At 39.9% G+C, this 26,809-nt stretch overlaps 1 protein-coding gene across 5 annotated transcripts in view; it reads right to left on the minus strand.

Moving 5' to 3' along the window:
- The window catches only part of PIP5K1A (phosphatidylinositol-4-phosphate 5-kinase type 1 alpha), a 39,377-nt gene that overhangs the window by 9,150 nt on the left and 3,418 nt on the right, over positions 1–26,809 (minus strand). For 3 of the 5 annotated variants that reach the window (XM_055584329.1, XM_055584331.1, XM_055584330.1), the window contains exons 2-7: positions 13,099–13,130; positions 8,099–8,179; positions 5,468–5,598; positions 4,933–5,050; positions 4,599–4,751; positions 2,247–2,546 (exon numbers count right to left, since the gene is read on the minus strand). In XM_055584329.1, coding sequence (XP_055440304.1) covers positions 2,247–2,546; positions 4,599–4,751; positions 4,933–5,050; positions 5,468–5,598; positions 8,099–8,179; positions 13,099–13,130 — 815 coding nt within the window. Of the gene's footprint in view, positions 1–2,246; positions 2,547–4,598; positions 4,752–4,932; positions 5,051–5,467; positions 5,599–8,098; positions 8,180–13,098; positions 13,131–20,734; positions 20,774–26,809 lie in introns of all 5 variants that reach the window. The other 2 variants (XM_055584327.1, XM_055584332.1) reach the window with 1 other exon arrangement.

Raw genomic sequence — 26,809 nt, forward strand, 5'->3', positions numbered from 1 at the left:
AGGATCTTATAGGTCTAACTACTGGAGTCACCCTCCAGAGCTAACCACAGGATTATCCTTTGCTCCTCCTACTCCTTGGAGAATAGTACATTGACCTTCTCTGCTCTCCCATCACTGATACTCCTTCAGCTTTCCTTCACCAGAGTAAATACAAATTAGACCACAGCCTAGTCCACAAGACCTTCTTTGTTTGTTCTTTCCTTGTGTCTCTTCATGAAAAGAACATTATATACTCAATGAAAGAATACGTATCTGAGCTCAAAAAAAAATCCACAGGAGGGTCAGGTAAAAGCATATTCTGTGACAGTGCAGATCTGTGGCAGGACCTTATATGGCCAGCTTCAACTCGGTTTAATATTTGCTGAAGCCTCACCATCTGTAGGTAGGCTCTGTGCCTGCTTGTATGGATATAGACACTTAAGAGACCATCTGTCCTCATGGATATCATAATTTAGTAAGGGAAACAAACATAAAAATAAATACAACATAGTCTAGCATGTGTAATAATGGAAGTGCATACATGGCTGAGGAATACTACAGAGGAGGTCAGGAGGTATATAAATAGGTTTATGAGGGACAGATTAGAAAGAAAATAAGTGCATGTAAACAAAGGAAGGAAAGAATAATGCAATAATGCCAAAGCCTGGAGGCATGAAACAGCAGGCCACGAGCAGATGGGTATAATCCGGCCGTGGTGTTTAGTCACCAAGTCACGTCCGACTCTTTGTGACCCCATGGACTACAGCATGCCAGGCTTCCCTGTCCTTAATTATCTCCTGGAATTTGCTCAAATTCACATCCATTGAGTCTGGTGAGGCAAAGTGTAGGTGTTTGGCATATGAGAGAGGATGGGAGGGGCAGACAATGCCAGGCCTGATGAGCCATATTAAAAAGTGTGGACTGTCTCTCCAGTTCTCAACCTGGTATACTTCCACCAGTTCCAGTAGCTCACTTTGGTGCTACAGTTCACCCAAGGCTGTTTTGATAGGTGGGTAAAGGATAAAGAGAATACAGGACTGATTCTTAATGTGTAATTTACAAAACCTCTCTGCTCCAGTAAGTCTCCAGTCCTCACAACCAAGAAAGTCAAACTAAAATGGGCATTATCCTGGAAGAAGAGGCTGAGTAAGCAAAGGAAAGCAAGGATGATAACACTATGGACTGAGCAGGTAAGAATCCTACAAAAGCAGCTTGCAAAAATAAAAAAGATGTGGAAAAACAAGAGAAAGATGTCACAAAACCCAAAAGATGTTAAGAAAGTGGAAACAATCAACTGTCAAACACCGCAGAAAACTCAAGGAAGGACTAAGAAGTACTCTACTTGGCATCCAGGTGGTCATTGGAGAGAGCAATTCAACTGGAAGTGTGAGAGCAGAAGCCAGGACATAGAGGCAGGAAGGCAGGCAAGAGAAGAGAAAGGCAAAGGAGAAAGGCATCATTACATGAAGACACTGAAAAAAACTCTCCTAAACTTTAAGTTGATGATGGGGGCAGGACAAAGGAATGCTACAGAAGTTGAGGTAGCTTGTTGAGAAACAAGGCTGGGGGGATGGGAGTTATAAAATTGTTTGAAGAGAGTACCAATCACTTGGCATCTCTGAGAGAAACAGGAAATGCATTAATGAGTAACACTGACGGCCCAAGTGGAACTGGATATCATAAATCTATAGAGGAACTTCCCTGATGGCCCAGTGGCTACCACTCCATGCTCCCAATGCAGGGGGCTTGGGTCTGATCCCTGGTCAGGGAAGGAGATCTACATGCCACAATTAAAGACCTTGCATGCAACAAAGACTGAAGATCTAGCATGCTGTAACTAAGACCTGGTACAGCCAAATATATAATTTTTTAAATGGTATTAAAAAAATCTGTAGAGATGCCAGTATACATAGTTGTGTGATTTTTTTCTAGCAGCACTCAGCTTCCAAGGTATAAATTTAAATTGTCAGGCAGAATCAAAATCTGAATAGTGATGGTGTTGGTATGGAAACAAGGAGAATATATGATTATGAGGCCCAGGACAGGTAGACAGAAAAAAAAAGACAGGGAGGGGAGTTAGACCAAGAGGGAGAAAGTAAAAATGTAAAGGCATAAATGATCTAATGTAAAAGATATTGTAAATGAAGTCTGACACGTACTTTATACAGAGTCCCATCTCTTACAGATTAAACGCCTTAGAACCACCAAACTGTTTTAGTCACTGAGATTTCTGGTGCCTGAGAGAGAAGGAAATATGACAGACTTACCAAACAGTCACGCTGCAGGGTCTTGCATAGAGCATTGTACATATCAGCATCCAAAAAGAGACCATCAGGGATGTCTTGTAAGAAGTCCAGATCTTTAAGGGTAGGGAGAGGTTTCTCTCGCTCTTTTTGGGAAGCTCGCCTTTTGTATGTTGAGCCCTTAAGGTCATACTTGATATGCATCTTGACTGACCGTGGTAAGAGATTGTTCATCACAACAATTCGAATATTCTTACCACCTGCCTGCACACAGTACAGTCCATAGAACTTAGGCAGCAAAGTCCGAGGGTTCTGGTTGAGGTTCTGAGGGCAAGAAAGTAAAAAAGAAGTAGAAGAGCAAGTCAGCTGATTTTCAATGAAACTCAAGGACAAAACCTGCCACCCACCTTCCTCTGTCTGCTCATGAGATTTCAGATACAATCTGCCTGCCCAGAAGCCCAGATTGTAATTGTTTTAAAATGTCCCAATGTATCTATCTCAATAATGGGATCATCACCAAGCCAAACAGCAGATCCTCCAATACACTAAACAGTCAGGATACTACAAATATGATGAATATATTCCTTTAGAGAGGTTTAAGGGAAGACAGCACTGAAAAAGTCGTAACCCTTAGCCTTCTTTATAGCATATTTTTGTTGAGTATGATGGGAGGCAAAGGAGAGTTCCCTAACTTCTCCAGCACCTCCAAGAGGTATCAGTAAAAATGAATATAGTACTATCAAGAGAAGTAACCAACCTCATTCCCTGATTTAGGAGCTGGACTAAGAATGGAAAGCAAAATCATCATTGAATAAAAACAAAAATAAAACAAATAAACTTAGAAGTTTTTGCACAGCAAAGGAAAACATCAACAAAATAAAAGGAAATCCCCAGAATGGGAGAAAATATTTGCAAATGAAGCAACTAACAAGCAGTTAATCTCCAAAATATATAAACAGCTCAAGCAGGTCAATAACAACAAAAAAACAACCCAATCAAAAAATGGGTGGAAGATCTAAATAGACATTTCTCCAAAGAAGACAGATGGCCAAGAGGCACATGAAAAGATGCTCAACATCACTAATTATTAGAGAAATGCAAATCAAAAAAACTACAGTGATGTATCACCTCACATAGTTCAAAATGGCCATCATCAAAAAATCTACAAACAGTGACAGAGAGGGTGTGGAGAAAAAGGAACCTTCCTACATTGTTGGTGGGACTGTAAACTGGTACAGCTACTAATGGAGTATAGTATGGAGGTTCCTTAAAAAAACTAGAGTTACCATATGATCCAGCCATATCAATCCTGGGCATATATCCAGAGAAAATCATAATTTGAAAGGATACACATACCCCAATATTCATTGCAGCACTATTTACAATAGTGACAACATGGAAGCAACTTACATGTCCACTGACAGAGGAACTGATAAAGATGTGGTACATATGTACAATGGACTATTCTGTGTGTGCACTCAGTGGTGTCCAACTCTTTGCAACCTCATGGACTATAGCCTCCTAGGCTCCTCTGTCCATGGAATTTTCCAGGCAAGAGTACTGCAGTGGGATGCCATTTCCTACTCCAGGGGGTCTTCCCAACCCAGGGATCAAGCCCACATCTCCTGCATTGACAGGAGGATTCTTTCACCACCTGTGCCACCTGGGAAGCCCCACAATGAACAATTACTCAGCCATTAAAAAAAAAAAAGAATGAAATAATGCCATTTGCAGTGACATGGATGGACCTAGAGACTGTCATACTGAGTGAAGTCAGTCAGAGAAAGACAAATACATAATACTTTTAAGTGGAATATAAAGAAATGGTAAAAATGAACATGTTTCAAAACAGAAGTTGAGTCATCGATGTAGAAAACAAACTTGTGGTTACCAGAGGGAAAGGGAAGGGCGTAAATTGGGAGACTTAAATTGACATATACACACTACTGTAAATAGAATAGATAATTAATAAGAACATACTGAATAGAACAGTGAACTCTGTTCAATACTCTGTAATGACCTATACATGGGAATAGAATCTAAAAAAAAAGACATTACGTGCATGCATAACTGACTCACCTTGCTGTACATCAGAAACTAACACAACATTGTAAATCAACTCTACTCTAAATAAATAAAGATCACTGAGTTTTGTCTTTGGGTAGGAGGATCTAAACTAGGTAACACTTAAAATAGGACAGATAAACAAAACCCCCTTTAGCCACAGAGAGACAAAAGAGATGGGACCAAAAGCACAAAGATGAACTACATCCCTAAGTCAGCGCTGACACTGCCTTCCCCCCGACAGCAGCCTCCCCAGCCTTGTCCAGGAGTGGACTGGGCAGCTCGAGCAGTTGGTGCTCCTCGTCCTCTCACCATGTAGTATCCTGGAAGCAGCTTCTGTAGAAACTCCGCCTCTTTGTGCTGGACTGTTTTTATGATGAATTCATCATCGCTGGACACGTAGAAGAGAGAACCACTAGCCCCAGAGTTGCAGAGTTCAATCAGTGGTTCATTGCAGAGGGAGTACTAGGGCCCAAAGAAAAGAGAGCAAGAGGTTCAGAGATCAATCAGCCTCCCCAATCAGAAATCAACTACAGATGCCATTCTATTCTAAAATAAAAAATAAGAGCAAGAATGTGAAGAGGTCTTCCTTTGGAAGTACTCCTCTGATACCGGAGTCCCAGAGTCCTGAGTTCCAGAAGCTTACCAAGTAATCATCAGGCCGGATACCAAATAACTCCCGAAAGTATCGGAAGGCAACAGGTGCGTAGGTCTTGAACCGAAAGTCATTGTAGTGGTGAGCAGGGGTCAGGTTGCTCCCTTCACTGTGGGGTTAAATAGAAGAAGCCGTAACTTACCAGTCCCTATAATTCAGGGAGTCCACAATCCTGGGAAGACACTCAGTCACCCAGAGGCAAGTCAATACATCCCTCCTGAGAGAACCAAAGGGACTGGATGAGTCAGTTACATAATGGGACACAGGTGCAACACAGGGATTAAGACATGGAGCAGGGGATCATATTACCCCCTATCCAATGCCCTGAATTGCTTTTCAGGGCTCACAGAAGCATCCAAAGGATAGCATCTGCTGTCCAAATTGTGATATCCCACATCACACTGATTAAAATCAGGCTAAGGATTGGATGCGTGCCTAAATTAGGTATGAATCTCTAAAATGTCCTAATGTTGATATAAAAAAGCCACATTTCCCAGGACATTCTTCTGAACATTAACCACTGTACCTCGGGAAGAAGATACTCTCCACCACGTAGAAGTCTTGCATGAGGACATCTCGCTCTGGTTTGGTACTCAGGCTTCCCACAGTGTGAGTAATGCCTAACTGGATGGCACCTTTTAAGGCTGATGAGGTTGTCTGAAACAAGAGGAAAGTTTCTAGTATTAAATCTGATTACAGAAGTAAAAACTCAGGAGAGAAGAACCAGAAGAAACAATGGAAAGCAAATGCCCTCCCAGTGGTTCATTCTAAACTGGGGCAATCCAATTTCCCCATCCTCATGGCTCCACATAGCAGTGAAGCCTGAAAAGACTGGAGAGGCATGAAGATACAGAGTAGCAAAGGTGTGACTATGGGAGCCAGCCTTCACTAGGCAAAGTGTTCCCTCCAACCCACACCGACATCTGGAAGATACACTGAAATGAGAGAACAATCTTAGGTCTCACTCCAAAGGTTCCTGCCCCCAAGCATACAAAGTCCTCCAAACATTTTATTCATCAGATACAGAATGTAACTAAAATTAAATGATATTCTGACTGACTGAAGCTCAGTCCTCTAAGACCAGGACTGAGTGATATCCCAAGGCCAATAGAGTGGCCAAAAAAAGCTACTAAAAAGCCTGAAAGATTAAAATTATTTCTGAGAGAAGTATTTAGCTTTAAAATTATCATGTGTGTGTGCTTACTTGCTCATTTGTGTCTGACTCTTTGTGACCCCATGTACTGTAGCCCTCCAGGCTCCTCTGTCCATAGGGATTCTCCAGGAAAGAATACTGGAGTACGCTGGCATGCCCTCTTCCAGGGGATCTTCCCAACCCAGGGACTGAACCCAGGTCTCCTGCATTGCAGGTGGACTCTTTACCATCTGAGCCACCAGGGAAGCCCATTATCATACTATGGTCAAAATACAAATATAAGAGCCCCATTCTTGCAATCCAGAATTCCAATGTCATGAGAAAATGTCATATTAACTAGATCTGTGCTATCTAATACAGTAGTTAGTAGCCACACTCAACTATTTAATTCTAAGTTAATTAAAATTAAATTTAACTTAAAAATCACTTCTTCAGTTTTGCTAGACACATTCAGGTATGATTAGTGGCTACCACACTGTATAACACAGGTATAGCACATTTCAATCACTGTAGAAAGTTATATTGGACAGTTTTGTTCTAAGCAATTTCCCTTATCCCCAACTCTTACCAAGTATTACTTGCCTTTCTACTTAGTCCTCATGGGGCATTAAAATTATAATGAATTTTTTAAGTGCTTGCCTCTCTTAGACTAGAAACTCAGCTTTTTGTCTCAGTGTTCAGCGCATAAAATGAGCTCAATAAATGTCTGTTGAATTGACAGAGGCCTCAGAGCCCATTCCTGGGGAGAGTCATGTCCCTGAAGGAGAATGAGTGAGTCTACCTCTGTCACTTCAGACAATGCGGTAAGACAGAAAACAGACACAAGAAAATTGACATGGGCCAGACAAAGTACAGGTGCCATATAGGGGTTTAACACTCTACCCCAGGAAACCTAAGCATCTCCAATTAGTCCAGACCTGAAGAACTGGATCACCCCAGGACGCTTCTCTTCTGTTTTCCCTTCACCAGTTCAATTTTCTCTTCTTGGTTATTACTACTATCTTTTCAATCCATTTCCTATCTCTAGCTCAAAATCAGGTGCTCTAGGCTCTATTCACCAACTGAAACTATAATCTTAAAAAAACAAAACCCAGGAGCTTCCCTGGCGGCTCAGTGATAAATAATCTGCCTGCCAATGAAGGGGACGCTGGTTTGATCCCTGGTCCAGGAGGATCCCACATGCCGTGGAGTGGCTAAGCCTGTGCGCCGAACTATTGAGCCTGTGCTCTGGAGCCCAAGAACCACAACTCCTGAACCCATGCGGCAGTTACTGAAGCCCGTGAGCTCTAGAGCACGTGCTCTGTAACAAGAGAAGCCATCCCAATGAGAAGTCCACACACCAAACTAGACAGCAGCCCCTGCTCACAACCAGAACAAAGTCCACGAAGCAACAAAGACTCAGCACAGCCAAAACCAAATAAATATTAAAAAAAAAAAAAAAAAAAAAAGGACACACAAAGAAGAAAAGAAACACATTTGACCTGCTGTCTATATCACCAGGCTGAACTGGATCCAGCCTTTACTTTATGTACACCCAGCACCAGAGTAAAGACAGAAAAACTTCAAAACACATGGTTCCCCAAAGCTAGGTTAAAATGGCCTTGAGGGCTTATTGTTATTTGTTTGTTTAGTTACTAAGTTGTGTCTGACTCTTTGTGACCCCACGGACTGGGGATTTGCCAGTCCAAGGGATTTGCCAGGCAAGAATGCTGAAGTGGGTTGCCATTACATGTTTATATCTTAACAGGGAAACACAATTGCTTCAGCTCAGTGAAAATTCATCTAACATCAGATTTGTCCATTAAGAACATTCTTATTTAAACACATATACAGGTGGTTGGATAATTCACCCTTTGTGATGTAAATTCTAAAATTCAAGTCATATGATGGCTATTGTGCAAAGGTTTAGGGTACCAAGAAATGGGATAGAATGTGGAGAATATAATCAAAGAGACAAAACTAGCCCTTCCTGGAATAAGATGAAAGGGTTGCACTCAGACGCACCTTTTTATATGTTGTCTCTCCTGAGGAATCAACACCTCGGTGACCTATTTTCTTCATGGACATGCCAGAGGAATAAGGAACCTATAAAGAGAAGAGTCAACATTAGTATATAATTTCCACATAACACATCAAACTGCTACCATGATGGTACATCAAAATAAAACACTGAACATACCCTTTTTAGGATCAAGAACATTTTATAAAATCTTCAGAAGATCTACCCCATGCAAACACAAAGTTACAGTGCTGCTACCCAAAGAATTAAGTCGCTTGCTCAGTCGTGTCCAACTCTTTGTGACCCCATGGACTGTAGCCCACCAGGCTCCTCCGTCCATTGGATTTTCCAGGCAAGAATACTGGGGTGGGTTGCCATTTCCTTCTCCAGGGGATCTTCCCGACCCAGGAATCAAACCCAGGTCTCCCGCATTGCAGGCAGACGCTTTAACCTCTAAGCCACCAGGGAAACCCAAAGAATTACAACTGACTAAAAGCACTCCAAAGGATACATATTTCACCTGTGGTCCTCAGAAAAATGACAAAGAAAATTAAAATGATTATCATTGAAGAAAAGCAGAAACAGGGGAAGTAGGAGATATTAATAGCACCCCCAGGAAAAAGGAGAGACCCCCAGTACAAAAAAGCAAGACAGAAATAGAGCTTCACAGACCCAGATTCCTTTCAAAATTACTCCTCCTCTAACTTTCAACCCAACCTGAATACTATTTGCTCAAACTGACTTCACTAGCAGAAATGAACTAGCCACTGGCAAATACAAGTACTTTGAGTCCAGATATTAAAAGGCTGAGGTAATGAGACAAATTCTTTAAGAAAAGGGCCTCCCTGCCTCAAAGAGATTCCTGAGAATATGATATGGCTTTGTTTTCTACTCACATGACAGCCTCGGAAAAAAGGAAGAAATAAAACCAGTGGAGTAGAAACTAGAAGGCTATTCTCCACAGCCAAGATGCCAGCACAATAGACACGAAAGTATTCTTCATGATGCCAATATTCATTCAGTTAATAAAGCCAAAAGGCAAAAAGACTATTGGAAATAGCAGGTTACCGTTTTAGGACCTGATATTTAAGTTCTACTATTCTTACTAAGGCCCTTAGTGGAGAAAACCCTCAATAAATAACCTGACAGACCCCGGAAGATGTTCTGAGAGAAAAGCCTAAGATTCTATGCCAAAAGGGTCCACATTCCGCCCCGTCACAAACCCCAGGAGAGATGCAAGAAGTAAAGAGAGAGTTGGGAAACACATCATGAGAAGAAAATTAAACAAATATAACATACTCTGCACAAAAAAGAAATACAGGAAATCAACAGCTTCAGTATGGTTAAAATAAGTTTGCCATATTCACTGAAGCTATGCAATCAGGAGGTATAACAACAAAACAATAGAGTGAGTTTTAGTGTCAGACTGGCTTTGAATCCTATCCTTCTTAATGCCATATTATTAATTACGAGACCTTGGGCAAGCTAAAGAACCACTAATCCTCACTTTCTTCATCTAAAAAACATGGATAACAACAGTAGCTACCCTAATAGAGGTTCTTTGCAGGATTAAATAAGAATACCAACTTAGATACATTATTTACATTTTGGTACACTACATACATGAACAGTATGAAAAGGCAAAAAGATAGGACACTGGAAGATGAACTCCCCAGGTCGCTAGGTGCCCAAAATATGCTACTGGAGATCAGTGGAGAAATAACTCCAGAAAGAATGAAGGGATAGAGCCAAAGCAAAAACAACACCCAATTGTGGATGTGACTAGTCATAGAAGCAAGGTCTGATGCTGTAAAGAGCAATACTGCATAGGAACCTGGAATGTTAGGTCCATGAATCAAGGGAAATTGGAAGTCGTCAAACAGGAGACGGCAAGAGTGAACGTTGCCATTCTAGGAATCAATGAACTAAGATGGACTGGAATGGGTGAATTTAACTCAGATGACCATTATATCTACTACTGCAGGCAGGAATCCCTTAGAAGAAATGAAGTAGCCATCATAGTCAACAAAAGAGTCCGAAATGCAGTACTTACATGCAATCTAAAAAATGACAGAATGATCTCTGTTCGTTTCCAAGGCAAACCATTCAATATCTCAGTAATCCAAGTCTATGCCCCAACCAGTAATGCTGAACAAGCTGAAGTTGAATGGTTCTATGAAGACCTACAAGACCTTTTAGAACTAACACCCAAAAAAGATGTCCTTTTCATTATAGGGGACTAGAATGCAAAAGTAGGAAGTCATGAAACACCTGAAGTAACAGGCGAATTTGGCTTTGGAATACAGAATGAAGCAGGGCAAAGGCTAATAGAGTTTTGCCAAGAGAACGCACTAGTCATAGCAAATACCCTCTTTCCAACAACACAAGAGAAGATTCTACACATGGACATCACCAGATGGTCAACACTGAAATCAGATTGATTATATTCCTTGCAGCCAAAGATGGAGAAGCTCTATAAAGTCAACAAAAACAAGATAGGGAGCTGACTGTGGCTCAGATCATGAACTCCTTATTGTCAAATTCAGACTTAAATTGAAGAAAGCGGGGAAAACCTCTAGACCATTCAGGTATGACCTAAATCAAATCCCTTATGATTATACAGTGGAAGTGAGAAATAGGTTTAAGGCACTAGATCTAATAGAGTGCCTGATTAACTATGGATCAAGGTCCATGACATTGTACAGGAGACAGGGATCAAGACCATCCTCAAAAAAAGAAATGCAAAAAATGCAAAATGGCTGTACGAGGAGGCCTTACAAATAGCTGTGAAAAGAAGAGAGGAAAAAGCAAAGGAGAAAAGGAAAGATATACCCATTTGAATGCAGAGTTCCAAAGAATAACAAGGAGAGATAAGAAAGCCTTCCTCAGCGATCAATGCAAAGAAATAGAGGAAAACAATAGAATAGGAAAGACTAGAGATCTCTTCAAGAAAATTAGTGATACCAAGGGAACATTTCATGCAAAGATGGGCTTGATAAAGGACAGAAATGGTATAGACCTAACACAAGCAGAAGATATTAAGAAGAGGTGGTAAGAATACACAGAAGAACTGTACAAAAAAGATCTTCATGACCAAGATAATCACAATTGTATGATCACTCACCTAGAGCCAGACATCCGGGAATGCAAAGTCAAGTAGGCCTTAGGAAGTATCACTGCGAACAAAGCTAGTGGAGGTGATGGAATTACAGTTGAGCTATTTCAAATCCTAAAAGATGATGCTGTGAAAGTGCTACATTCAATATGTCAGCGAATCTGGAAAACTCAGCAGTGGCCACAGGACTAGAAAAGGTCAGTTTTTCACTCCAATCCCAAAGAAAGGCAATGCCAAAGAATGCTCAAACTACCACACAATTGCACTCATCTCACACGCTAGTAAAGTAATGCTCGAAATTCTCCAAGCCAGGCTTCAGCAATATGTGAACCATGAATTTCCTGATGTTCAAGCTGGTTTTAGAGAAGGCAGAGGAACCAGAAATCAAATTGCCAACATCCTCTGCATCATCGAAAAAGCAGGAGAGTTACAGAAAAACATCTAATTCTGCCAAAGCCTTTGACTGTGTGGATCATAATAAACTGTGGAAAATTCTGAAAGAGATGGGAATACCAGACCACCTGTCCTGCCTTTTGAGAAACCTGTATGCAGGTCAGGAAGCAACAGTTAGAACTGGACATGGAACAACAGACTGGTTCCAAATAGGAAAAGGAGTATGTCAAGGCTGTATATTGTCACCCTGCTTATTTAACTTATATGCAGAGTACATCATGAGAAATGCTGGGCTGGAAGAAGCACAAGCTGGAATCAAGATTGCCAGGAGAAATATCAATAACCTCAGATATGCGGATGATACCACCCTTATGAGAGAAAGTGAAGAGGAACTCAAAAGCCTCTTGATGAAAGTGGAGAGTGAAAAAGTTGGCTTAAAGCTCAACATTCAGAAAACTAAGATCATGGGATTCGGTCCTATTACTCCATGGCAAATAGATGGGGAAACAGTGGCTGACCTTTTATTTTTGGGGGCTCCAAAATCACTGTAGATGGTGACTGCAGCCATGAAATTAAAAGACGCTTACTCCTTGGAAGGAAAGTTATGTCCAACCTAGACAGCATATTAAAAAGCAGAGACACTACTTTGTCAACAGAGGTCCATCTAGTCAAGGCCACGGTTGTTCCAGTGGTCATGTATGGATGTGAGAGATGGACTATAAAGATAGCTAAGCATTGAAGAATTGATGCTTTTAAACTGTGGTGTTGAAGACGACTCTTGAGAGTCCCTTAGACTGCAAGGAGATCCAACCAGTCCATCCTAAAGGAAATCAGTCCCATGTGTTCGTTGGAAGGATTGATGTTGAAGTTGAAACTCCAATATTTTGGCCACCTGATGCGAAGACTGACTCATTTGAAAAGACCCTGATGCTGGGAAAGATCGAAGACGGGAGGAGAAGGGAACGACAGAGGATGAGATGGTTGGATGGCATCACTGACTCGATGGACATGAGTTTGGGTAAACTCTGGGTGTTGGTGATGGACAGGGAGGCCTGGCGTGCTGCAGTTCATGGGGTTGCCAAGTTTGGACACGCCTGAGTGACTGAACTGAACACTACATTTGGTACATTTAAAAATGCTTAATAGTGACTTCCCTAGTGGTTCAGTGGCTAAGATTCTGTGCTCCCAATGCAGGGGGCCCAGGTTCCATTTCTGGTCAGAGAACTAAATCCCACATGCGACAACTAAGACTGATGCAGAGAAATAAATTTAAAAAATAAAAATACTCAATAAATCTGAGCTGTTGTTAATCTTCATAATAAACTGTGACATAAGTAGAGTTGTATAACCACTAGCCTACCAAAGAGATGTGAGAACCATACCTATCAATAGATTTCAAGACCCCAGTAGGGGGGAAATAAGGATGTCATAAACAGGTATCCTTCTATCCCAGAATTAAGGTTTTAGAACCACTGTGTATCAGTATATAAAACTCACCTCAGATGCCGTGGGTCTCTTGATTCCAGATGCTGTTTAAAAAAAAAAATAAACAAACATAACTATAAACATGTACACACACTCGCATGATCTCTATCAAGCTCACTGAAACAGGATTTGAGTCAAACTAAATCTGACAATGGGTTCCTGCCTCAGTGAGTGATACCAGATCCTTTTGGACAGGGATTTTAAATGTCCCTTCCTTTTCCTCGTCCATACTCATAGAGCCCTTATATATATTCCAGCCTTCTTCTAGTTCCTTTTGCTTATCCAAGTGCTCATATTTTCTCTAGGAAATACATCTGTTCTTGATACATTTAACCATCAGAGCCCTAAGTGTCTCATTTGATACCATGGTTGAAAGAGAAAAGGCATAAGAGATACCAGAGTTAGTGGACAGCCTAGACTTGACTAATAATGTTCCCTGTAGAGCTAAAAGGGTAAGAAGCTTTAGAGCATATCTATGGTGCTTTGCACTTCTACTAATTATTTCAGAAAAAAAGGTAAAGAGTTGATCTACAGAAGCTTTATTTACAACAGCCAAGATATGGAAGCACCTAAGTGTTCATCAACATATCAATGAATAAAGCAGCTGTGGGTGTTTGTGTGTGTGCATGTGTGTGTATATCTGTATGCAATAGAATACCACTCAGTCATAGAAAAGAATGAAATCTTGCCATCTGCAACAATGTGGATGGCCCTACAGTATTATGCTTAGTGAAATAATTCAGAGAAAAACACACACTTTGTGTTATCACTGCTATGTGAAATCTAAAAACTAAAACAAATATATATAACAAAAACAGATTCACAGAGAACTAGTGGTTACCAGTGGGAAGTGAAAAGGGCACAAGGGCAAGCTGGGGTAGGGGTAAGAGACACAAACTATTACATATAAAATAAATAAGCAAATAAATAAGCAAGCAAGGATATATTGTGCAGCATAAGGAAATATAGCTGTTACTATGTAGTAATTTTAAATGGGGTATAGTTTATAAAAATATTGAATAATTAACTGTATACCTAAAATTAAAATAATATTGTCAATCAACTATCCTTCAATTAAAAAAAGAGTTGGTCTGTAGAGATGAAGAAGCTATGGATGGGAAAATGCAATGATGAAAAAATGAAAAAGCATTCAGTGTAGGCAAAACCTGATCTATATCCTTACATCTTCATCTTGATCCTGCTGTAAATGCAACAGGAATTTGTTGTTTACTTACTAAATATTTAATCAGTGGAGATGTGTAAGATATGTGTGTAGTTAAATATTATTTATGACTTTTATCAGTTTAAATATAGAAAAGATTTCAAGAATATGTTTAGAAAGTAACTAAAAGACCACTATCCACAGAAAACTACTCCAAAAGGTTAAATCTTTTTTTTCTTAAGGTTAAGTCAGTTCTTAAGGGTATGCCATCCTAAAGACTTCACCCATGATCACTATGGCAGTGAGACACATAATCATTCAGGCAGACAGACCTTTCTCCCCTTCATATTGAAAACTGTTGGTCTTTTTTCTTCAAAGACTACTGATATATTACTTTGATCTAGTTCAAGAATTCAAAGAGAATAAAGATTAGCCACATTAAAGAAAATTTAAAAGAATCCAGGAACTTCCCTGATGGTCCAGTGGTTAAGATTCCACCTTCCACAGCAGAGGATGCAGGTTTGACTGGGTAACGAAGATGCCACACGCCACGGAACAACTAAGCCCGTGTACTGCCAACTACTGAGCACCCATACAACAAGAGAGTCCACGTGTCACAACCAAAGAGCTCGCGTGATGCAACACAGATCCAGTGTCGTGCAGCTAAGACCTGATGCGGCCAAGTAAATAATAACTTAAATAAATGAAAAAAAAGAAAGAAGAATCCAAATGGGACGAATCCTCAATAACATAAGTTAGTAGCTGAGTAAGAAAATCTCAGTTCTGGTCCATATGTAAGGTTTAATGGTAAAAGCATTTCTGGTACCAATAAGCAGAGCAGCAAAATTTCCTTAATAAGTCAGAGTAGCAAAATTATGGGGAACAGATAGTTTTCATTCCTCTTTCCAAAAAAGGAGGTAAGAAAAATGTCATCTAGCTGTTAGGAAGATGTGCTGCACAAAATGACCCAGAAAATTAGAAAAACAGCAAAGCCCAAAAATCTATGTTTCTTGCAGGATGCTTCACCTTCATCAGGTCAAGTTCAGGTAGGAGAAAGACCTGGAACCTAGGACTGGAACCGTAAGCTAAAGCTTCCAAGGAACAATAAGTCAGCACAACTCAGATTCAAGATTTAAACTGCTAACTTAACTGTAAAATTTAAGGCACTCACTAACAAAAAATTAGTCAAACCCTCAGGGCTCCTCTGTCCATGGAATTCTCACGGCAAGAATACTGGAGTGGGTTGCCATTCCCATCTCCAGGGGATATTCCCAACCCAGGGATCAAACCCGGATCTCCCACACTGCAGGCAGACTGAGCCACAAGGGAAGTCCTCAAATCCCTGTTACATCAGGCAAATTATTCTCTATTAATAACTAAAAAAGAAGAATCTATATTAGAAGGTTTATGTAAAGATTAGATGAGATAAACTAAATCAAAGTACTTCATGGACTGTGATGTGCTACACAAATATGTTGTCATATGTGAGTTCTATGGAAGAGCAAAGTTGGGCCCTCAGGAAGCTTTAATGTTCAATTACCTAGACCATCATGAAATTCTAATGAGCACCTCAAAGTTCTTGGCTGCTCCCCAAACCCTTAGCCTCCCCATATTCCCAACAAACCCTTGTGCAAGTATACACACTACAGTAGAATTAGTGATTCTCAATGAAGAAATCCGCATTCTTTCAGTTGAGAAAACAACACTGATTCTGGACTCCTTGGTCAGTACTTGGCTTATTCTTCCTCTTTTACCCCAAAGGAAGGGGTTTGGAGGGATCTGACAGAACCAAGAGCCAATGTCCAATCCTAGACTGACAGTTTCTCCTAGAACAGAACAACCTCTTCATGTAAGGAGTCACTGGACCAAGTTCAACAATGAACCAAAAAAGCAGGTAAGTGAGTTCAAGGCAGAGTGCTAGTCTGGGGCCTTCTTACTCCCTAAAAAGTTCTACCTTGCTACCTTTCCTAGTTTTATCTCATAAACACACAGCTCCAGGGCTGCTACACTCTTGCAAAGTACCCAGAATGAGGGTGGGAGGACTTAATTCAGTGGAACATGATGCCAATTACTTAGCTATCTACAACTGCAAAACTTGGATTAATCCTCAAAACACTACAGCTGAGGCAGTGGGAAGGATACTGGGGTCTGAATAATAATAGGATTGGGGTCCAGTGGTTAAGAATCCATCATGCAATACAGCGGACACTGGTTTGATCCCTAGTCTGGGAAGATCCCACATCCCGAAGGGCATGTAAGCCCGTAAGCCACAACTACTAAGCCCATGCACCTAGAATCTGTGCTCAGCAACGAGAGAAGCCACTACAGTGAGAAGCCCGTAGGAGTAGCCTCTGCTCACGGCAACCAGAGAAAGCCAGTGTGCAGGGACAAAAACCTAGTGCAGCCACAAATAAAAATTACTTAAAAATAATAATCAAAACAAGTAACAACAGGGAGGAGAATCAGGAACCAAGACTCATTCTCTTCCTTGTCTTAAGTTTTGCTCCTAGGGTACAGGTCAGAACTCCCACAAACTACCAAAGAATGGATAGGAAAAGAAGAGAATCATATCAATGTTGCTATAACATCCAGCTTGGTAGAAAAGAAACCCAATGAACAGCAGAGTAACATTTTAGGGAACAAAGTACCACTGCTAAGGCTTGATGGATTGGGTCACTTGGCTCATGCCAATGAGCAAACGCCCACTGAGACCGAAGAGTCACCAGCACTGTACCTGTTCACCTCTTCTTAATCAAGCTTTCTCTTCAGAAGGAACAGCAGCAGAAACAGAGGAACGCGGAGATGGAGGGGGTGGGAGATTGGAAACAGAAAGAAGAGAAAAGAATACCAACTCAGCAATGGCAACACCCACTCAGCCAATGTTTAAGGAGAATGAGATTTATCCCTAAATTAGGATAAGATTAGAGTATCAGTCAACAGAAAGTTTTCTTTCTAGCATCTGTGTAAAAAATACTCTGATAAGTATAAACTATCATCTTATAATCCATACCCACAATCCATATATAGCATCCTTTTTTTGGGTGAAGAAACTGCAGGTCAAGAAGCAAAAATTAGAATCAAACATGGAAGAGACTGGTTCAAAACTGGGAAAGGAGTGCGTCAAGGAAGTATCCGTTGTCACCCTGTTTATTTAACTTCTATGCAGAGCACATCATGCGAAATGCCAGGCTGGATGAATCACAAGCAGGAATCAAGACTGCAAGGAGAAATATCAATAACCACAGATGTGAAGGTGACACCACCCTTACGGCAGAAAGCAAAGAAGAACTAGAGAGCCTCTTGAAGGTGAGAGAGAGTGAAAAAGCTGGCTTAAAATTTAATATTAAAAAAACTAAAATCATGGCATCCGGTCCCATCACTTCATGGCAAATAGGTGGGGAAACAGTGGAAAACAGTGACAGACTTTTCTTTTCTTGGGCTTCAAAATCACTGCGGACAGTGACTATAGCCATGAAATTAAAAGACGTTTGCTCCATGGAAGAAAAGCTATGACAAACCTTGGCAACATATTAAAAAGCAGAGACATCACTTTGCAGACAAAGGTCTGTCTAGTCAAAGCTATGGTTTTTCCAGTAGTCATGTACGGACATGAGAGGCTGAGCGCTGAAAAATTGATGCTTTCGAACTGTGGTGCTGGAGAAGACTCTTCGGAGTTCCTTGGACTGTGAGATCAAACCAGTCAATCCTAAAGAAAATCAATCCTGAATATTCATTGGAAGGACTGATGCTGAAGCTCCTGTACTTTGGCTACCTGATGCAAAGAGCTGACTCACTGGAAAAGACCCTGATGCTGGGAAAGATTGAAGGCAGGAGGAGAAGGGGACAACAGAGGATGAGATGGCTGGATGGCATCACTGACTCAATGGACGTGAGTTTAAGCAATCTCTAGGAGATGGTGAAGGACACGGAAGACTGGTGCGCTGCAGTCCATGAGGTTGCAAAGAGTCGGAGACAACTGAGCGACTGAACAATAACTACTACTGAGTTCCAATGGTAAACTTCCTCCTCCTCAGGGAAAAACGTTTCCTTCATGTTTGTTTGTTTCCTTCATGGTCATGTAGTTCCTACTTATTAATAGGCCCTGGACCAAGAAGCATTCTAAACAAAAGGCTAATGTTGCTCCACTGGCAGCCAAAAATAAAGCCATGACAAACAGGTTGTGTCAGAAAAATAACTGTATAAACAGCTTAATTCTAAGTGGGTCAAAATATGATGCAGAGCCAATCGTGGTGATTTCATCAAGTACCAGTTCCTCTGTGGAAAAGATGAAAATGTAAAAAGATCTAGAGAACATAAACAAGGACCAATGTGTAAAACTGTACTCAATTACATATTTACTAATAAAGACTGGCTTGTTGTCCACTAATAACTAAACAAACAAAAGACTCAGAGAAACAAGGATGTATTCACTTCAGGGATTTTTAAAAAATTCTGACCAAGGCAGGCTCAATCTGGCTGAGATCTATAGATATTAATGAAAATTGATTTTTAAATAGAACAAGTTGAGAACTCAGTCCCTTCAGCCACATATGAACCTATATGCCCGTTTAAGCTAACCAATCAGTAACAACTTATATTAAAAAATCATTCAACAAGGGCCTTTGAGATTTTAACCTATTCTTAATGTGAAAGTTGCTCAGTTGTGTCTGATTCTTTGGGACCCCATGGACTATACAGTCCTTGGAATTCTCCAGGCCAGAATACTGAAGTGGGTAGCCCTTCCCGTCTCCAGGGGATCTTCCCAGCCTAGGGATTGAACTCAGGTCTCCTGCATTGCAGGCAGATTCTTTACCAGCTGAGCCACAAGGGAAGCCCAATTCTTAATAGTAAGATGTATTTAATCTATTATAAGTAAATAAACAGAGCATAAGGGATGGGCTCAAAATTAAAGAGCAAAGGTGGTGATAGAGACAGAATTGGAATTCACATTCCCAATCCCCCAGTTCAACTCTCCTTCTTCTAAACCATATTTTGTTTTCAATTTCCTGGCCACTCAAGAGTCTAAGGGGGAAAGGAAAGCACCAAAGGAACAAGAATGCTTTTACAGACTAAATATATCTTACAACTGCTAATGGACAGTATGAACACATATTTTCTTCCCCTGAGGTTTCCCCTTCCCACTTTCATTGATATGAGGATAAAGAGTCCTCCCTTGGTTCCTCTCAATGGAATTAACAATGCCACTACTCTGCTCCTCCAGCAACGGTCATCAATGTCACCGGCAAAAACAGCAGGAAAGTACCTTTCTTTTCTTTCAGTGAGACTATACTTGTTTTCAAACAGACAATGCCAGTGTTCTAGAGGAGCAGAGGCTGCCTTTCAAAACTGATACTTGACAGAGCAATTTCACAGATGTTAAGGTCCTCACTAGCAGTACAAAGTACCTCTTTTCTTCACAAAAATACATGAACAACTTTAACAGAGATAAAGTTTTTAATTCTTCTCAGATTAAGAGTTTTCTTTTTGGTGTCAGTGGGACCAGACTCTATCTGATTAAAAGCATAAGAGTTATGATCACTGAATCTGCAATGACAAAAAGAGGGCATCTGATAGGCACTCTTGTTGTTTTAATGATCTTAGAAATTGACTGTACAATCACTTACCAATCCTTGGCAAAAATCCACATTAACTTCTAAAATATTTTCTGAAAGAATGATCAATAACTCCAGGTATTACACATGGAGGAGCTCAGAATTTTGACAGCACAAATCAGAAGGGGAAGTTCCCCTCTGCACTATTCTTTGTTGAACAACAAATATTTAATCTGGTTTAAAGTCAAGTTAGTTCACACACAGACTTTTAGATTAGTGAGAGAGCAGTAAGGTATTGTGGGCAGGAATGTGGGCTCTGAAATCAGTACACCTAAGTTGGCTAGGTTTGAATACTAGATCTACATTTACTAACTAGATAACCTTGACAAGTTGGTTGGAACTCTCTAGGCCTTGGTTACGTCATCCATAAAATGGAGATATAACAACATGTACATCATAGGATAGTTATGAGAATTAAATAAATCCTATATAGCACTTAATATGTAATAAATGCTCTGTAAATACTAGCAATTATTATTATCATTGTGAATTATAAAACCCCATCTACAGGATGAGAAGGGTCAGGGGAAATGAGAAGTACAACAGAAAGGGAAAAGAGAGACACATTTACTGAAACAAAAGGAAATGGAGTTATGGGAAGACTTTGAGGGAGACAAAAGATAGTCAATGGATTCATCTTATATTGTGGAACTGTGAGAAAAGAACCTGCTATGTTAAGGTAGCATTTTTTTGGAGAGGGTAGAGGGAAATGGAAGCTAAAGTCAAATAATCTTTGCAGGACATTCACAGCCTTCTCAAAAGGCCATGCACACTACTTAAAAAAAAAATTGCAATTGTTATGGGGAAGAGGAGTCCGCTGCTAGTAACTGTAAGGAGCTCAAGCTTCTTCAGCACAGATACACATCAGATCTACCTCTCTTACGGCTGACCCCACAGCACAGAATGTGGAGACCTAAATGAGGAAAAACAGAAAATTATCACTTACTTCTGGGGTTCTACTTGCTTACAACAGAACAAGCATATTTTTAAAAAACTCACAAGACATCTCTAAAGTTTAAAATTATTAACAGGACCTGACCTGATCCCCAGTACCGTGAAATGCGAGAAGATTTTCTGCAGTTCTAGGTAGAAGCCAAAAAAAAAAAAAAGGCAGCAGCTCTGGCAGAAAAAATTCCAGGAGTGATCACAAAACTTGTAACCCAAACAATTTCACTATTGCATGACTTCAGGTTGGCAAAAAAAAATTCAGGTAAAAAGCTCCTTGCACACAGGCTTCTATCACTTTAAAAAAGAATGTGTATACATTTTACTTGAGGGTCTTCCACTTGTGAGGGCAATTTGGTAATATCTAGCAAAACGCCTTAAAAGCAAATATGTACCATTTGTCCCAGAAGTGACAATTTATCCTAAGAAAATAATTGGTCGAGTGGATAAAGACATATATACAAATATATTTATTGCAGCACTGTATGTAAAACAACTATTACTAGAAAGAATCTAAATATACAATATAGGTGATATAAGTTGTGGTATAGTCATAAAATGGAATAGTATAGAACCATTATCTTTATGTTCATTTATGGATAGGCTGTCACAATAAACTGTATAATGGAAAAAGCTAAATAATTATATAGTACAGAATTTTTCTAAAACGCTTATCTATAGTCACATGTATTTATACACATAAAAAATGTCAAGATTATAGACTAAAATGTTAAAATATGACTATATTGGATAGTATGATTAAGGTGATATTCTAAGTTTAAGTTTCTATTTTTCCTTATCTATATAAAATTTCTATAACAAACAGGTAATTTAACAATTATAGAGATATGTGGGAATGGCTTTATTGTTGTTTTATAACCCATTTTCCCCAGTAAACTAGTGCTCAACAGTTCCACACATAAAGATCAGCATCAATCCCCTCCCTACACATTAACTTGAGCTCATTACAACATATTATGCTGCTACAGAGATAGACTAGAAGGAAAAATGTGAAAGATGATGTCTAGAAAGCTGCTGACAGTTGCAAGCTACAGATAAAGCATGACTCCTATACACTCACTCCCATTCTCCATTATTACTTTGAGATTCTCATACAACCTGAAACAAACCTGTATCAGCGCATATGCTAACAGGTTCTCTCTGAAGAATTTATCTTTCATATCCTTTAGAGTACCAATATTCTCCCATAAAACAGGTATCCCTAATTTCAGGGTATCTCCTGGATATTTGAAAAATAAAGATCTAGCCTCTAAATTATGAAAATTAGCTGAGAAATCTTTAATGTTACTAAAATAATTTCAAGACAACTGAAACAGCCAGTTAAGTGCCAGAGGAAATAATCCAATCAATTCTTGCTAAAATACAAAGTTGAATCATCACACTATGTCACAGAAAATTTTTCTGAGTAACTCTGAATAGTCTTAAGGAAGCACTCCATTTTAGTCCTTAGTCCCAGCCTAAATTATGTTTGTAATGAAAAAGGTACCAAAGGGGCTGGTTTCTAGTCACTTGGCAAAAACATCACTAGGACTCTCCATAAACTGGTTTGCAGCTACTAAAGCACTGGCAGCTATGACTTACTATGAGAGCAAGGAGAAAGTGTAAAGGAAGAAAAGAAAATTAATACAATTCTGCGAAGTGTGAAAAAGGTAAACTTTAGAGGAGAAATGAGCTGGCCTTAAAAGAGGAGATAATCAAAACAGAGATATTTTCAGACAGCACACAGCTCCAAAATAAGAGTTGTCATTCCCCTCCCCCACCCCCCCTCAGCATGTGGAACAAAACAAGAGTTGGCCTTAATACCAGAGCCTCTCCCAGTGCTTTCAGAGCAGAAACATTTCCGTCAAAGATGAGATGACATCATCTTCCAGATGAGAAACTAAGAGGCAGCCTGTAACTGACTTTAATGCTTGAAGTACACACATAATTTCAGGATGCTAGAACTGGGCCGGATGTGCATTCCTCAGACAAGTTTTGCCTGAACAGGTCATAAAGAAGAGATTCCACAAACTTAGCTTAATGAGCCACCAATATTATTACATAAATCTGTCAATTCCTATAGAAATCAGAAAGAGACAAGCAGGCTTTTGGGAAGCAAAATGATAATTCTGAGGGGGTGTTTTGGTTGATAATATTGACAGCCAGAGATTTTTTTAAAAAAGCAAAAACCTGAACAAAATCACACAGTTATTTGCTGGACTATCTTAAACAATCTCTCTAGTCCTCTTTAACCTGAAATACTGAACGCCACTTTAATTATACCCCTGCATGTAGGAGGTATAACAGGTTATCCAAATGAAAATACTCAGAAATGCCAGCCTAATGAGAAGCATTGCTGAACACACAGCTCTAAGAGAGAGTGTTGGGTGGTGGGGGCCAGGCACTGTTATCATACCCTCAGTAAGAACTAAACCAAGTCAATCATGAAAATCAAGCCACATCTTAGAGAAAAGTTAAATTTTGTTTCTTCAGTTCAGTCGCTCAGTCGTGTCCAACTCTTTGCGACCCCATGAACCACAGCATACCAGGCCTCCCTGTCCATCACCAACTCCCAGAGTTTATTCTAACTCAGGTCCATTGAGTCGGTGATGCCATCCAACCATCTCATCCTCTGTCGTCCCCTTCTCCTGCCTTCAATCTTTCCCAGCATCAGGGTCTTTTCAAATGAGTCAGTTCTTCGCATCAGGTGGCCAAAGTACTGGAGTTTCAGCTTCAACATCAGTCCTTCCGATGAATATTCAGGACTGATTTCCTTTAGGATGGACTGGTTGGATTTTGTTCCTAGCAGGTGTCAATTTTTAGAATTTTCTAGAAAAAGGTCTGAAAGGCAAGGATGCTCTTAGAAACAAAAGCTCAAAACTCATTGATCTACCAGTCCTAGGGTCAACCTGGCTCCGCTAAGAGCCAAGTAGCAAGGAATGAATCACAAATGTACTAAGACTCATCGTGATAACATACAGACTTTATGCAAAGTCTTTGCCACTATTAACAATGTCTTTGAACCTCAGTTTTCTAATCTGGAAAATAAGAGGGTTAAATTAAAATATCTCTACATTTCCCTTTAATAAACTTTTGCTTCTAGTTCTATAAGCCACATTTCATGATTCTCAGTCCACAAATATGTAGCTCTTAGCACTAAAATTCTGGTTGAAATTTGGGGGGTGGGAGGTTGGCTATCTGAGTCCTTCTTTAAAAGACCTGAGTCTCTTGGATAAGCCAATCCAAAGCTAAGGAGCAGTTAAGATTTCCAGCAGTTCACCACCTCCCAATTCTATTTCCAAACCTGGTTCTATCTTAAAAAAAAAAAAAAAAAAAGCAGTATTGCTGGCCTGGAACATACACTGAACTGAGAAAGTAACTTAAATAATATCACTGCTAAGTTGCGTCAGTCGTGTCCGACTCTGTGCGACCCCAGAGACGGCAGCCCACCAGGCTCCCCCATCCCTGGGATTCTCCAGGCAAGAACACTGGAGTGGGTTGCCAGTTCCCTCTCCAATGCATGAAAGTGAAAAGTGAAAGTGAAGTCACTCAGTCGTTCTGACTTTTCTAGACCTCGTGGACTGCAGCCCACCAGGCTCCTCCGTCCATGGGATTTTCCAGGCAAGAGTACTGGAGTGGGGTGCCATTGCCTTCTCCAAAATAATATCACAGTGAGTATTAATTGTCCCAACAATGCACTTCAATCACCCCCCAGACCCTAATGCAAGAAAATCACAGAGATATGACCAAGTTACTTCTCTACCATTTCTTTTATACAGATTCTTGTCAATGAGAACTTGAAGTTTATCAGGCATGCTAAAGGAAAGCTAGTATTAAGCTATTCATATATCCTTAAAAAAAAACAACTCTTCCCATTCTCTCCTGCATCCTTTGCTCACTCCCCATCAATGTTACTGATCCTTTGAGATGGTGTTTATTCTAGGTTAACTCCATAAAGCTCAGTTTAATACACAGCAAAGAGTAAGATACACTTAATTGCCTATAAGGAATCTACCCTTCTCTCTCTTTTTGCCAGTCTTCCTCAGACTCCAACAATAAGGGGACTTTTGGGGAATCAGATATTTAAAGATTAATATATTCTGCATACAGCCATTACAAATAAACAGATTATTTAATAGGAGAAAAAAGAAAAATAATCAGTGACAAAGTTTTAAAAGATGGAGGAGCTGAGGGAAAAAATTTCACTTCAAACAGAAAACATTAAAACAACAGTTCATAGGAGATATGAATAAAACAGGATCAACACATATGTAAAAATGAAACAACTGTCTCTTTCGATAGGAAAGGGTGGAGAAGTGAAGTGCAAGAGGGGAAATGAGCCAGGAAGGGGTTTCCTCTAGGAAACACCATCAGTCCAATCACTCTCTGAGACTGAATGATGGGCTGGGGTTTAGAACACAAAGAAACAGATTCCCTCTGCCTGGCTATCAGAAATTGGCATACTTCCTGAAGTATACTTCTATCCTTGATCAAGAGAACACACTCAGTAAAAACAAAAACCAAACTGACAACGTTGGTCTTTTTGCTTTCTTCATGTCAAGCAAGACTATGCCAAAATTCTAGGAAAGTAAACATCCAGCTTAATGGGTAAAATACCCCCCAACCCCAACTCAGAACTTCTCACCAGTTACCTGAGTTTGGCCTGGTGAAGTTGTTCACAAGTTGTAGTTTTCATTATTTTTATTTAAAAAATAGGCTGATAAAACATGTAATAACTAGTAGGTAGCACATATTTGAGCACAGTTATTAATCAGAAGTTTTACATCAACTCAGAACAGCACACAGAAATTAACAAAGAAATTAACAAGACATAATATGTATTTTGATATTCAAGGCTAATTTCTTAGTACACATTACCAATTAATAACAGATACTAGATATCTATTAAGTCTATATAATTATACTTGACCCTGGGCTTGAGCAGTCATGGCAGAAATAAATGGATAATTAAAAAACAGTGACATTCTGATGTCACTTTTCTGGAAGAATCTACCAAGGTGACAAAATTAAAAAGGAGGGCTATGTGGGTGTAAGCCCTCTGTGGAAAAAGCATAAAGAAAAATCTCTCCTTACTTATAAAATATCAACCAAAAGGATACCTGTTGATATTCTCATTACATGGCATTCTGTTCTGTCTTTACAGTTCCAAACTCCAGTTTCTCCCCCCAATAATGTGGCTTAAGTTGCTTTACTTTTCACTAGTATAGAAAAATTAAAGGGGAAGAGATCAGTCTACAAATGGCTTACACTGTACACAAAGAACACAGACAAAAAATCCTCAATGAAATTCCTACCATTTGGAGTTATCAGATCACAGCATACATTTACTGGTGGAGCTCTGCTGGGAAGGACAAAGCCACCAGAATCAAGGACTGATGAGACTGGCTCTACTACAAAAGTTCTGGGCAAAAATGTTTCTTTCCTGTGTTTTTTGGGGTCTCCCTCGGCAGTTTAAGGGAAAATCAGAAAAGGAGCTATAAATGTTACCTCCAAATCATCTGTACTCATGATAGAATCATTTGGTAATGTGTGACAATTTCAGAAATGTTCTGGTCTGAAGCAAAAGGAGCTAGAGGTTCATGATTTTCTAAGGTTTCAAGTGCTTTTTCTTAGGGGAGTCACACAGGATTTTATTACAGCTCTTATTTTAGGGGAGCAAGGGACACTTTAATACTCTAACTTTACTTTTTAACTCCTCCACCAAATTCAAATCAAGTCGCCAAAATAGAAACTTTACTCCCTTTCTGGTAGTAAAAAGGAGACTTGGTGGCTTATTTTCAAATTCTTGATGAACTAGTCAAACTGCAGACAGGGGAACAGGCTCTCTATACTGTCGCTAGTGTGGCAGACGGCAGCACTGTCAACAGCATCTCATCAGTGCTTTTATTTTTTAAGTGGTACCACTGACCAAATGATGAGGCTAGGACAGAAAGGAAGAAAAGGAATAAATTTCCTTTACACATCGAACAGCTGAGCGCAAACT

The sequence above is a fragment of the Bubalus kerabau genome, chromosome 6, assembly GCF_029407905.1.
Source record: "Bubalus kerabau isolate K-KA32 ecotype Philippines breed swamp buffalo chromosome 6, PCC_UOA_SB_1v2, whole genome shotgun sequence".
NCBI classification, from domain to species: domain Eukaryota; kingdom Metazoa; phylum Chordata; class Mammalia; order Artiodactyla; family Bovidae; genus Bubalus; species Bubalus kerabau.